Raw genomic sequence first — 13,266 nt, forward strand, 5'->3', positions numbered from 1 at the left:
AGGCAGGAAGTATAGGCGGGACAACCCGATGGGAAGTAGAGGCGGGTCAATGAGAATAGGAGAATTCTGGAAAGGAGGAAACCCATTCCTCCCTAGTCCTTTCTAGACACAGAAGAAAGAAGATGTGATAAATGCTGCTAAATTAATCCAAGATAGGTATTTTGAAAATGCCGTGACTTCAAAATAGAAGTCATTAGGTATGTTACTTTGCAGAAGAGATTTTGCTTTTTTTTTTTCCTACAGGAAATGAGAGGCTGTGGATTCATTCTGAGTTAAGAAAAATCAAGTTTGATCAAGGAAGACCACCAAGAAATCTCTGGTAGGAACAGATGGCTCAGATGTCTGAGTTCTACATCCAGAATAGATTCAATACAGCTGCCTGAGATGATCAAGACTCACAGGATACTCCAGTCAGGACTTGATCATAATTCTAAATTTTCTTTAGGTCCCAGTAAGATTATCAGCACCCCCAACCAGCAGGAAGTAGCCTGGAAAACAATGCCCACTATACCAAAAATGTACTATGGATGTTCTTGTTTTTTAAAAAAAATAGAGGGGGAAGTGGTACAGGACAATTGTCTATATTCTGTCAATTATGTTTTAAATAAATGCTGATTGGCCAGTAGCCAGGCAGGAAGTATAAGTGGGACAACAAGACAGGAAGTAGAAGCAGGTCAATGAGAACAGGAAGATTCTGGGAAGGAAGAAGCCCATTCCTCCCCAGTCCTGCCCAGACAAAGAAGAAGGAAAATGTGACCTACCCCACTTAAAAAGGTACTGAGTCATGTGGCTAACATAGACAAGAATAATAGGCTAATATAAGTTATAAGAGTTAATAAGAAGCCTGAACTAATGGGTCCATCAGTTTATAACTAATGTAGATCTCTGTGTGATTCCTTTGGTACTTAATGAATGGGGGAACTGGGCAGGACAGAAACTTCAGTCAACACAGTACCTAACCCAGAGGTGATGTATCTCTGTCTCCTAAAGCTTAACTCAGTTCATATCTGTCATTTATCAAGGATGACCAGGACACTACTCTCAGTTTGCAGAGAGAAGCTCTGGCCTTATAAATAGAATAGTCAGTTGTAAAATGAAATGGCCTAAGCTGATAGCAGCTTCTTAAGCATCTGAGAAAATCTGAATGATTGAGCCTTGATCTGCTAAGAAAGCTGCTGATAGTCTGTTCTCATTCAATTAGACTTATAACTTTGTACTTTTTTATTTCTACATTCTTATTTCTGGAATCTACATTTTTATTTTCTTATTATTGGACTCTTCACTACCTTGAAAAGAGCTATTTTGCAGGTACAACCCAAGTTGAAAATCTCAAAGGTTTCAATAGTGTTTTAAGAACAGAAGACAGGAGACAGAGTGGCCATGTGATAATGATGACAGATGGTAGACTGTGGCTAGGCACAGTAGAGTAAAAGGACCACAGAATGTGGCCAGGTTCTTTCTTGACTAAAAGTTGGAAATTTCCATAGTTATGTATGTAACCATTCATGCCAGAGATCAAATGTTAGTAGCATCTAAGTAAAAAAACAAGTGTGCTTCTGCTTTGGCCAGAAACTGGAGATGGCAGAAAGGGGTGAGATGTTTTCTTATCTCTTTTCTTTTAAAGTATGGTTCCTGACATCTATCTTGAAAATTGGACTGAAACTAGAGTTACCAGAATACCTAAAATGGAAACGGGATGGAGTGGGACCACCCTATATCCACCTTTCCTTCCTCCATCCACTAAAGCCTTATTAACTCCAAGGCAAGGTACCCTGTTCCAGGCACCCTTCCAGCTATTTAAGAGCTCTTTAGTTTTTTTTTTTTTCTCTCGTAAGCTCACTATAATGAAATGTTTCTCTGAAACTCAACTGTGAAAGATTCAGCATGTCTGACCTGGCAGCTGGCTCCATGATGGCTGCCTGAATCTGCTTCTTTCTCCCAGCATTTTGTTCTGTCTACTCTGCCTATCTAAGCTGCTGTCCTATCAGAGGGCCAAGGCAGTTTCTTTATTAAGCAATGAAAGTAACACATAGACAGATGACCCTCCTCCATCATTCTGTGATCTGTGAATTTCATTTTTCAGATTCACAAGACAGATACTCAAAACCACTCACTTCCAGTAGATTTGATAGCTATCAAGTTTCTAAGACTGTAACTTCCCAAGCCATATACAAGAGCCAAGAAAGGTTTCTCTGCTTTCAAAGACAGTCGGATACTCCCATATCAGTAGCAGAGGTAGAGAGTACATCCATGTCTCCATTCACCTCCATGACTCCATGATTTTAAGCCAAGGATGCTGAACAGATCCAGGAAGTAGAAGAGGTAAGGATGGATCCTCCTCTGTGGTTCTCAGATAAACCTAGACTTCCTTACTTCTTGACACATTGTGCTATATAATTTTAGGTCAAGTTGACACAGGCTAAAGTCTTCTGAGAGGAGGGGATCTCAACTAAGAAAATGCCTCCACAAAATCCAGCTGTAGAACATTTTCTTAACTAGTCATTGATGGGGAGGACCCAGGCCATTGTGGGCGGTACTTTGGGATGGTGGTCCTAGGTTCTATAAGAAAGCAGGCTGAGCAAACCAGGGGGAGAAAGCCAGTAAGCCAGACCCCTCCATGGCCTCTGCATCAGCTCCTACCTCCGGGTTCCTGCTCTGTTCTGACTTCCTTTAATGATGAAGTGTGATATGGAAATGTAAGAAAAAATAAACCCACTCCTCCTCAAGTTGCTTTGGTCGTGGTGTTTCCTCATGGTAATAGTAACCTAAACACACACACACTCACACACGCACGCATGCAGCCACGCTCAGGGAAGCAAGAACAAGTGAGTGAGGGAGTGAAAGAGAGAGAGAAAGAAGAGTGAGAGTCAGCTTATGGTTCTGTTGTTCTATATACAGAGGGATCAAGCCCTCTGTAAGGTCAAGCCCTCACTGCAACCCTAGGAATCAGATATACCGTCACTCCATGGGAGGTTTCTCAGCACAGCGGTAGAGCTGAGTGGCTGTGTCAGAGATGCTATGCCTTCTCACTGACCTCTGTCCTACCCAGAAAATTTCTTTTCTACTCACACTTGTTTATCTGGGAAATCTTTACATGACCCAGATACTCACGTACCTGTAACAAATACACCCAAGTATGTGTATCAGACAAATCCAATATTTACTGGTGATAAATCATAAAAAAATGTATTTCAAAGCAATTCTTTGGTATACATACAAGTTTACCAAATGTACAAGATTAAAGAAAATTTGCATACTAATGAGATACTTGTTTGTTTTACATGAAAAATTAAATCTTGCTTAAGTATTTGATACTGCAGGGTAGAAAGCATATTCAATAGTTTTTAGAGTTGATTGACACTTTGATTTTATAAGCACTAATGCTGAGAATGGGTTTTTATAAAAATATAATGTGCAAAATGGAAAAAGTATGCTAGAATCATTTCAGAAGTTATTGAAAATTCTGTGCTAATTGCAAAACGATATTAATTTAAGAAATTTTAAAAATGAAATTCAAGTGAGTAACTCAAATGTAAATTTTTAAGTCATACATTTAGCATAATATAAATATGTGATAATTTGATGCAGACTGAAGAATAAAGAAGATAAGCATGCAAAGTCTTTGTTTCCCGTATTTAAACCACTTTACTTCTATAAGAACAGAAAAGAGCCAATACATAACATGACATTGCCTGGAATGCAAGCCTGTGTTTCAGACTGTGTTTGTGACCCTGTGGACCACATGGGCAAGCTGAAGGCCAAGCACACATGCTCTGCGCAGAGCCAAGGCTGCAGTGGAGGCTCACTATTCAAAACACCTCGCACCTCGGATTTGGGACCCATTTGATTTTGAATTTACTCTGACCTTTAAACTGTCAGAAACTTTGCTTTGTCGACACATTCCTTTCTTTCTTTGTGACCCCTCCTATGGAGGTAGGCAGCCCAGCTTGGGGTCCAATGCACAGTTTAAGCAGTGGGACCCTAGAAATTACAGGCAAGAATGAGAGTGTGACATAGGATGCAATCCAGACAAGGCTTGGTTCTAGGAGCCCCAAGGAATGGGTCAAGGTTTGCTACATCCTCTGTGGTCGAGTTGACTATGGACTGTAAACTACAAAAAGGGTTCACGTTAGAGAGCGATTTTAAGAACACTGAGATGTCCCAGATTACACTCAAAGGGAAGAATTACTTTTTTTTGGTAAAGATAAATAAATCCCATGTCCTTTTGATTGTTAGACACCATTTCCCCTTTTTTATAGCTTGTGGACATTTTGAAAGATATTTGATCTCTATTTCTAAAGGTATTTGATCCCTACTTCAGATGGCAAAGCCCAGTTTGATTGCTAAAATAAAGAAAATACTTAGTCTTTAAAAAGTCCAAGAACTATTGCTTCCATTTTATAGTTTTGTTTTGTTTTGTTTTATTGAGACAGGGTCTTATTATATGTTCCTGGCTGGCTTTGAACTCCTTGGGATATATCCGCCTTTTCTCCAGAGTACTGGAATTAAAGGCATGCCCACAACACACAGCCCATTGTTCCTTTGTAAAGTCCAAGGTAAGTCCAAGTTTCTTTGCCTCTTGTTTTATTACTTTGTAGTAAAATGTTTTCTTTACACTGTTTACTAATGGGGGCTGGATAGATAGCTCAATGGTTAAGAGCTCTTACTGCTCTTTTGGAAGATTGGGGATTGGTTCCCAGTTTCCACACAGCAGCTCACAATAATTTATAGCTCCAGTCTCAGGACATCCAATGCCCATTTCTGGAATAGGCAGGTACTACACATAAACTCACAGCAGCACACACAAGGACACATGAAAACAAAAATTTAATTTTTAAAAAGGTGGCTAATCATCTTGACCACCTGGAATTGCATCTGTGATAAGACATTGTTTGCTCATTCGGGGCTTGTATATGTGGTGGGCAGGACATAATTTAATCCTTGGGCTCTCCCTAGAAATCTCATTTTGAAGATGAATAAAGATTTAGTTTCATAGCAGAACATGCTGAGAGTAAGTGGTCTGCTCTTACTGACAGGCCTGGAAGAACAAGTTGAACCTTGGAGAATCCTGGTGGCAAATTCCCTTACAGGTGAAAACAAAATGTAAACTAACACTGTTCAAAAATTCTCTAAAAATCATTCTCTTGGGAAAAGAATTGATTTGAGTTGCACAATTTCTTGTACTTAGGTTTAGGTAACATATGCAGCTGGATTGCAAAAGTTAAGTTGCTATTTTGTCAAATTTCAAATTATGGGGTGGGTGAAAGGTTAATACTTTTTTTTTTTTTTGCTTTGAGAGCAAACTCTACCTGGAAGAAGCCTGCAGAGCTTTGATCCTGACCTGAAAGTATTCCTGCAGATTCTAGAATCCCAATGGGAGAACAACCATGCCAGGAATGAGCCCAAAAATATATTTTTTTAAATAATAGCAAACAAACAAATGCAGAACAACAAGGCTGGCCCATTGATATCCCTAAGGAATTGCTGGCTAGAAAACTGCTTGGAAGAAGGGGAGGGGGGTGATCTTTGTTACAAACTTCCTTCCCCTGCCCTGGCTTCTGTTTCCTTACCCCTCTTACCCCTCCCTGGGGAGTTGTGTTTTCTGGGATCAGCAAGTAGAAAAACCACAAGTGGTCTTTTCTTTTTTCCTCTTTCTCCTGTAAATAAAGCTTTATCACGTGTGGCCTTAAACTTGCTGCAAATTGCAAAGAAATGGCTCAAAGTCTCCAGCTCTTTCCGTACCCTGGGAGCTGAAACACAGGGCAGTGCCCTTGCCAGGGTGCCCAATTCCCTCCAGACTGCCAGAAAAAAAAAAAAAAGAGGCCAACTGGAGAGGAGAAAGAGAAAGATTGCCGTGGGGTGAGACCAGACCCTTGGTCTTTTCTGTCCTCTAATCTGTTCTGTCTGTGCCCACCAGTTCTCTTGACTTGCCAGAACTGCTCAGAGCTGCTGTCGGGTGTTGCCTCAGTTGCCTCTTTCAGGCTGTGCCCTGGGAGTCAGCCTTTTGCTGAACTTTATGAGAAGAACTGGCCAGCTTTGATCTCCACCTCCAGGTAAGAATGGGCTCTTTTTATTTTTATTTATCTATTCATTTATTTTTGTTTTTAATTGTGTGAGCATGACACCTTGCTCCCCTAGGAGAGAAGTTGACAATTTGACATTGATTTCTTCAAGACTTTGGTTTATCCATGACACTTTAGTAAAAAGCAATGGGTTCCCTTGTTAGTTGGGTAAATAGGAAAGGAGTCTGTCAGAGAAGCCAGGTAAACTCAGATCTCACTTGAATTTGGGCTTTGATGCTTATTAGTTGGGCGGCCTCTGACCGAAAGCTTCAGTGCTCTAAGTGAAATCATTTTATAAGTAAAATAAGATGATTTTGAAGTTTGGGGATTATTTTAAAGATTATAATATATGTATATATCACCCTGAATAGGAATGCTTACAAAATGTGAATTTGATAGTGAAGTCATTTGCTCCTGGGGTGGGAGATGGGTATTCTATATAAGGCACATTTTTCCTCAGCAAAGACTACAGGCTAGTTCTAAAGACCTCTGGAAGAGAAGAATCTCAGGGTCAGAGTATCTGACTGGTGCAGAGCTGTTTGAGAAGGGAGGTCTGGGTATGGCTATCTCTTTGATCTTCTCGGTGACAGCCCAATGGCTGGCTGCACTGTCACTGGTCCAGAGCATAGGGCCCGAGTGTATCTGTGTAACTAACTTTACCTACCTTGGGCATCTGTACTCCTTTAGAGATTAGATTCTCAAACCAACCAATGTAAACAGAGAATTTAGCTTTTTAGAAGCTACCAGCTTGGCTTGTTTGTTTTAGAATCTGGAATATGGTTATGCCATTACCTGGGATACTGAATGAAACTTTCCCATCTGTCCTTTTATTTTTTGGAAAAATCAACTCAGATGGGCCAGTGATGTATCAGGTGGATATCCCTCTAAACTGTGCTCCAGTCCTGCTACACAGATGCAGATGAAGAGAAGGGGGCTTTGGCCATAGAAGACTTGCCTTCATGCCATAGGGCTTTCCTCCCTATCCTTTCAAAGCACTGAGAAGCACACAAAACCCACAAGCTGAAACCTGCTTAGAACATATTGCAGTCATGCTGATTTGCATATTAGTCATTAAGATGCAGTTTTGCTCCAGGAAAACTATGTAGTGTCAGTGTTTTAAGGGTTTTACTTGGTCCAATCACAGTACTGACCCAGATCAGGATGTCTGCTCTTTGTCCTCACCACCAGATCACAGTACGAATGATTGTGTCAACACTTCCAAATACAAGAAGAGAGCATGCTAAAACATCTCAAATTTTTAAAATATAATTTCCAGTGTGTTTTACTGTTTTGTGCAAGCAGCTTATTGTTAAAGCACTTGCTCTTTCAAAGAAAGATTTAGTTTAAGTGATATATTGCATATTCTAGTTAACAGCTTTAAAATCATGTCTAATGGGAAGAAGTATTTCCAGAGGCCCTCAAAAGGCCAATTTCATATAATTTTTGGAAAGAATCACATTTTGAAGTATAAATTTCCTATTATTCCTTCTGTGTTTTAAAGTGTTCCTGGCTATATGCTTTTATGTAGTGATGTTTTTCGTTTTCTAATGTCATAATATTTTTTTGTAAAATGCATACTTATTATAGAAAAACTAGGAGATGTGTATAGACTTAATTAACATTAAAACCCCGGCAATGTCACTCACTAGAAGCAATGCATTTCACTGAGGTTAGGGAGACTTCGTTTCTCCTCATGTGAGCCCATTTCTTATCAATGTTCATCTCACTTAAAAATAAGTTCTACTCTGTTCAATGTCAATATTTACTTCTTTGCCCTACCTTCCAGTGATTTCTGAGACTTCATTGTGAGACATCGGCATAATTTTTTTTTTTTTGGCCATTTTGGTCATTTGGCTATTTGAATGTTTTTTATCCTAAGCAATGACTCTTTTTAGGCCTCCATCAGGATCTGAGTAGACTTGTTGAAAAGAAACCTGTGCAGGAGGCTGTGTTTCTTGGGCAGTGTTTGATGGTTCTTGCAAAGCATTGTTTTGGATAACTAGCTTTAGTAATTTAGTCTTTTTACAAAGTGGGTGTCACAGACTTTTATGAGTTTTCTTGGATTGTTTCTGACGTTGTTTCTGTTACTGTTGTTTTATTGTTGTTACTTTTTCAGGAATGGATGCCAAATGTTATCAACCACTATTATTAATCGGTTGCTACATTGTTAGAATAATTCCAGTTAAAGTAGTGAGCAACTGATTTGGTTTTGCTAGCATTTGGGGGAGTTTATAGTCTGTAGGTTTGTTCTAAAATTTCTCTTTTTATGCTGACCTCACAAGACTTCATAATGAAGGTCATTTCAGTGTATCAAATAAATAGCACCAGTGAATCCATTTCATTCTCTGCTTGCTTTCCTTAGAGGTGATTCCTTGATAAAGCGTCCTGTCATTTACTCTATGTCTTATAGTATTTTTAAAAAAGACCCTGCTCCTCTCTTTTAAACCCCATCCATTTCCCATAAAATAAAGAGTTAAGACATCTACTCCATTTCTAAATTGTTTGGGCCATCTCCTGTCACTTTTGTGTTTCAAAATGAGTCAATTATACCGCCATTCCTTTATTTTTTTTTCCAGAAACAAAATTCAATCTGTGAAGCCAAATGATGAAAACTTTAATAAACCAAGAAGAAGAATTGGCTAACAAGGTCAAGATCATATAGACATAAGCAGAACAACCCTGTATTCTACCACATGCATGAAGTTTTACTCCAAATATTATTTCTGCAGTCAGTGTAATGAGGGTTAGAAGACCTCTGTGTACAAGTGGGCATCTTGTACACAGCCATGCTGTTTTTATTTTTGAATGCCGTAGCATGCATTAGATGATTATTAGACAAATTCTGACTCATGGTAGAAGGCTTAAAAAAGTGTAGCACAGGATGTGTAAATATTAATGTGAACAGGGAGAAACAGGGTCAGACTGTGCAAAACTGTTATGAGTTTCTTTAGGAGAAAGAAAAAGGGGAGGGTGAGAACTAAGCATGGGAAGGGTTTCCCTTCCTTAAAGCCCGTATTTTCATCTGAATTCAATCTAGGCGCTAGACGTTTATCGTTAACATTCCTTCTTCATTAGCCAAATGGTGCACAAATTGGACCTCTTCCTGTTTGCTTCATTTTAATCCTTACTCGGGTGCCAGGGGAATGTTAAGGTGCTTCGGGGATCTAGGATGGTGTCAGCTTCTGCTATTCATTGAGTCTTGGAAGCCTTACTTCTAATGAATCAATATTCAAGAGGTTGGATTTCTCTTCCCCTTCCTGCTCGCGCCCGGTTTAATCTGGCGAGACCACAAAGTCAGAAAAATTCTACCTCGTTATTTATTCCAAAGGCAACATGGAAATTTATTCTTTGCTATAATGAGGCTCAAAGTGAAGAGATTGAAAAGGAATGCTGGCTGCAGGCTCTCAATGGCAGGATTCGTTAATCAAATATGCTGTCTGATTTTAATTGAAAAATGTTGCCAACTTACTGTGGTAAGAGGAGATAGTGACACTTTAACTTATACCTAAAGAGCTGAAGCCTACAGTGAAATGGAAACGTCTTTAAATTCTGTGGCTCGGAATTAAATTGTTGTTTCCTTTGAAAATCAGCTTTGACAGGCTGGGATAAGGAACGTTTTCGTAATGGACACCTCATCCAAGAAAAACGCCCATTTGTTCCACAAAAACCCCTCGGGACCTGTCAGAAGGCAATCCCTTAAAGCCGGGTGTCCATCCCCAGAGGAAGCACGACCATGCTGTGGCAAACTCAAGGTAGAGGGCTTGGGTGTACTTTATATGCTGACTTCCATATAAAACTCAGTTAGAAGAGGAAATTGCTGTCTTTTTTAATATAAACTTTTAACTGCAAATTACCAAGACCGCTGGCCAAGCAGTGGAATCCTTTTTGCCTGCCATGCGGGCTAGATGGATTTCTCCTGCTCTTTTGAAGGTTCTTCCTAGACAAACAGGGAATATGTAGATGCAGACATTTGTTAAAGTGCTGCCTTGTGCCATATATCAGACTAAGCACACTCAGACTATTTTCTTTCTGGGAAAGAAAACTTTGGCTTTTCTTGTTATACAGAAAGGGACAGGTGTCTGCATGATGTAAGCCTTCCTTCTTTCCAGCAAATAGTATTAATGGAACAAAAAAAAAATACTGTTTTCTAATAACTATGAACCTGAATTCACATGCATACTGCTTTGCATATACAATTAAAACGTAAGTCTATTAAAATATAACCAGCTACTGAAGAACCACTGGAAATTTAAGAATATAGTTAACAAACACATACCAAAAGGACGTGGTCTTAAGAAACCCAAACAAACAAAAAAGTAGACTGAACATTTCACAGCAGAATGTTCCCTGCTAGTGCAGGGTCGTGATTTCAAAAACATTTAATAGACAAGGTTGGACTTGTGAGGAGATGGCCTGTGTATGGGTTTTGATTTTTCACTTTTTTTACTTACTTACCTATGGATGGTGCTTTCCATGCCTCTCTCTGATATTTTCAAAGCTAGCTTCTCTTTAATGTCTTTTGTGGAGGGGCAGGGAAGAGGTGGAATCCTGCACACAATTCACATGAAAATCAGCATGCATTTCAACTGCCAAGTAATTTAGAGGGCTTGTTTTTGGGGGGAGGGGGAGGAATTCTGCATAGTCTTGAGACTAATTAGAGCTGCAATAGTACTTGAATCAAACTGTCAGTGGTAACACACTTGCCTTTCCACAGTGCTGTTCTCTGAACTTTGTTTCCTTAGTAACTTCTGAGCCATTGCCAAGCTAGTCAGACTTCGTGTGCCCATTCATGTCTTCCAGGTGTTCCTGGGTGCCTTGTCTTTTGTTTACTTTGCCAAAGCGTTGACAGAAGGCTATTTGAAGAGCACCATCACTCAGATAGAGAGAAGGTTCGATATCCCTTCCTCTCTGGTGGGAGTAATTGATGGTAGTTTTGAAATCGGTAGGTATGACAGAAGCCTGACCTTCCCTTTAATTCCAAGGTCTTTCTCTGAAACCTGCTCAGTATCATCATTCATTGTCTGCTGAGATCCAACCTGCAGTCCTGTTTGGACAGATCTGCCAGGACCTTATGCTACTCAAAGGAAACCCATTCTTTCACAGAGCAGGCAACTGATAAAAATTTCCCTGCCCCCACTGTTCATGGCTGGACATCTTAGATGAGTTACTTAAACATAGGAGGGTAGACTTCCTGGGGAAGGAGAGGGGGTCCTGATTCAACACGAAACACCTCTTGGGGAAGTAGGAGTGTGGGAACACGCAAAGTGCCTCTGCAAAAATGTAGCCCAAATATTTAAGTAGTGGACACTGTATTTTTCTACGCAGTAGCTGTGAAGGAGAGAAAGGGGGTTCTCTTAGCAGGAACACCAGAGTAGAGCTGATTGTAAAAACTCTGCATACACTTAGGTATTCTTGGTTTGGCAGTTGCTTAGACTCTTCAAATCAGTGACTTGCATCACTGTGTGGTTCCAGTTAGTCAGCCCCTGGACTAACTGTGAGGCATTTGTTGCCTTTCAAAGAAAAACAAAGTAATCCTCTCAGTGCTTACTGATGCCTTTTGGAACAAATAAAATGACAAAGAAGTCTCCTAACTGTTTTAGTGTCAGCTTTACCTGGAGTGACAGGAATGTCTAAATTATCAACTTTTTTTTTTTAAATTTCTGCTCTTTTGCTTTCATTTGTTACTCTGGATGTCAGAAAAAAAAAAAAGTAAGACCAATGAACTTTTCTGGCTTCTGCAAAAAACACAACCCTCACTTTAAAAGGGATAAGAGATGGTTTATTTTGGAGACAAATAATGCATAGCCGTAGCCCATGGACACCAACTTAGGCTACCCCAAATACTGTGTCCTAATGTGGTAAATGTTACATGAAGATTTTGTTTAAGAACAAAGAAAGCCATTGATCAAGATATTTTCCAGCAGGTTGGTGGAAACATCAAGTAGGAGGTTATAGAAAGTTGGGGGAAACCTCTGCTATTGGGCTTAGAGGCCACCTGATGATAATATGAGCTTTTGGATAGGTAGAGGTTAGGGATGTTTTCATACAGAGGGGTTTACCTAAGGGTCAGCAGGATGTCAGGTCATACAGAGAAGTGGGTGACACATACTGTGAGGGGATTAAGAAGACTAGAGATAATTGGGCTCTGAACCCATAAAATTCCAACCACTAGAGATCTACACAGGTCATCAACCTGGTAGGTGGAGCAGTCCTGCTAATTTGTTCACCAAGTTCCTGAACCACTGCCAATCACACGTTAATGGACGTACTGGGGTTCTGGGAGTATTAAAGTGCAGGCATTGATTCTACAGGGAGGGGACCCAAGGTTCTATTTGTTTTTGTTATAGATTACATTAATTTAGTGATTAATTTAGTCTATGTGTTTGCATGTGCACACGAAAGTGTTCTATGTTGCACATGGGAGGTCAGAGGATACCTTGAGAGTCATTCCTCTCCTTCCATCATGTTCACTCTGTAGACTGACTCAGGGCAAAGTGGCTTTGCCTGCTGAGACATCTCACAGGAAGTCTGCATTTCTTGCTGTTAGAGGCCACCAATGCTGTTAGTCAGTGACCGCACATACATCAAGATTCTAAAATGCCTGCTCATACCAGTTCCTGATGTCACTAAGTCGCCTCCTTTGGTCAGGTGATTGTCTACTTTATGGGACTATACCCAGGAAGCCAGTATCTCCTGATTAAGGCAAACATACAGATGAAGGGAGATGTGCCAGTAAAAATTAGATGTCAGAAAGTTTTAATTTTTCAGACTCTTGGTTTCTATGTAGGAACACCTTATTAGAGCTACTTAGACATAGTGCAAACTCTCTGTTGGATTACCTTAATATGTAAGACAGAAACAGGTCCAAAATGATGTCCAGTACCAACAGCAAGTCTCTACACACATGCAACACATGTACACTTTATTCTCACACATGTATGTTTCCATACATGCGTGAACATGCACACATATAATCATGCTCACACACCCCACATACATACTATAAAAGTTATATATGATAATCTACATATGTTGTTGTAATAGGAGTGGCGAGCTACATTCCTGGCACCCGGCCACCCGCACAGCTAGCTTTATACCCGAAATAAATACATGGAAACTGTATTCTTTTAAACACTGCCTGGCCCATTAGTTCCAGCCTCTTATTGGCTAGCTCTTACATATTGATCTAACCCATTTTTAATAA

General features: G+C 39.9%; 1 protein-coding gene across 5 annotated transcripts in view; it reads left to right on the top strand.

The window, feature by feature from the left end:
• The first annotated feature begins 5,666 nt into the window (after positions 1–5,666).
• Slco1c1 (solute carrier organic anion transporter family member 1C1) overlaps positions 5,667–13,266 on the top strand; it is a 40,579-nt gene continuing 32,979 nt past the window's right edge. The window contains exons 1-4 of one of the 5 annotated variants that reach the window (XM_005364556.3): positions 5,669–6,053; positions 8,639–8,709; positions 9,653–9,814; positions 10,863–11,004. In XM_005364556.3, the coding sequence (XP_005364613.1) occupies positions 9,686–9,814; positions 10,863–11,004 (271 nt within the window). In that variant the 5' untranslated portion in view covers positions 5,669–6,053; positions 8,639–8,709; positions 9,653–9,685. Of the gene's footprint in view, positions 6,054–8,638; positions 8,710–9,652; positions 9,815–10,862; positions 11,005–13,266 lie in introns of all 5 variants that reach the window. The other 4 variants (XM_026787900.1, XM_026787899.1, XM_005364555.3 and 1 more) reach the window with 4 other exon arrangements.

This window comes from Microtus ochrogaster, assembly GCF_000317375.1.
Source record: "Microtus ochrogaster isolate Prairie Vole_2 chromosome 14 unlocalized genomic scaffold, MicOch1.0 chr14_random_2, whole genome shotgun sequence".
NCBI lineage: Eukaryota > Metazoa > Chordata > Mammalia > Rodentia > Cricetidae > Microtus > Microtus ochrogaster.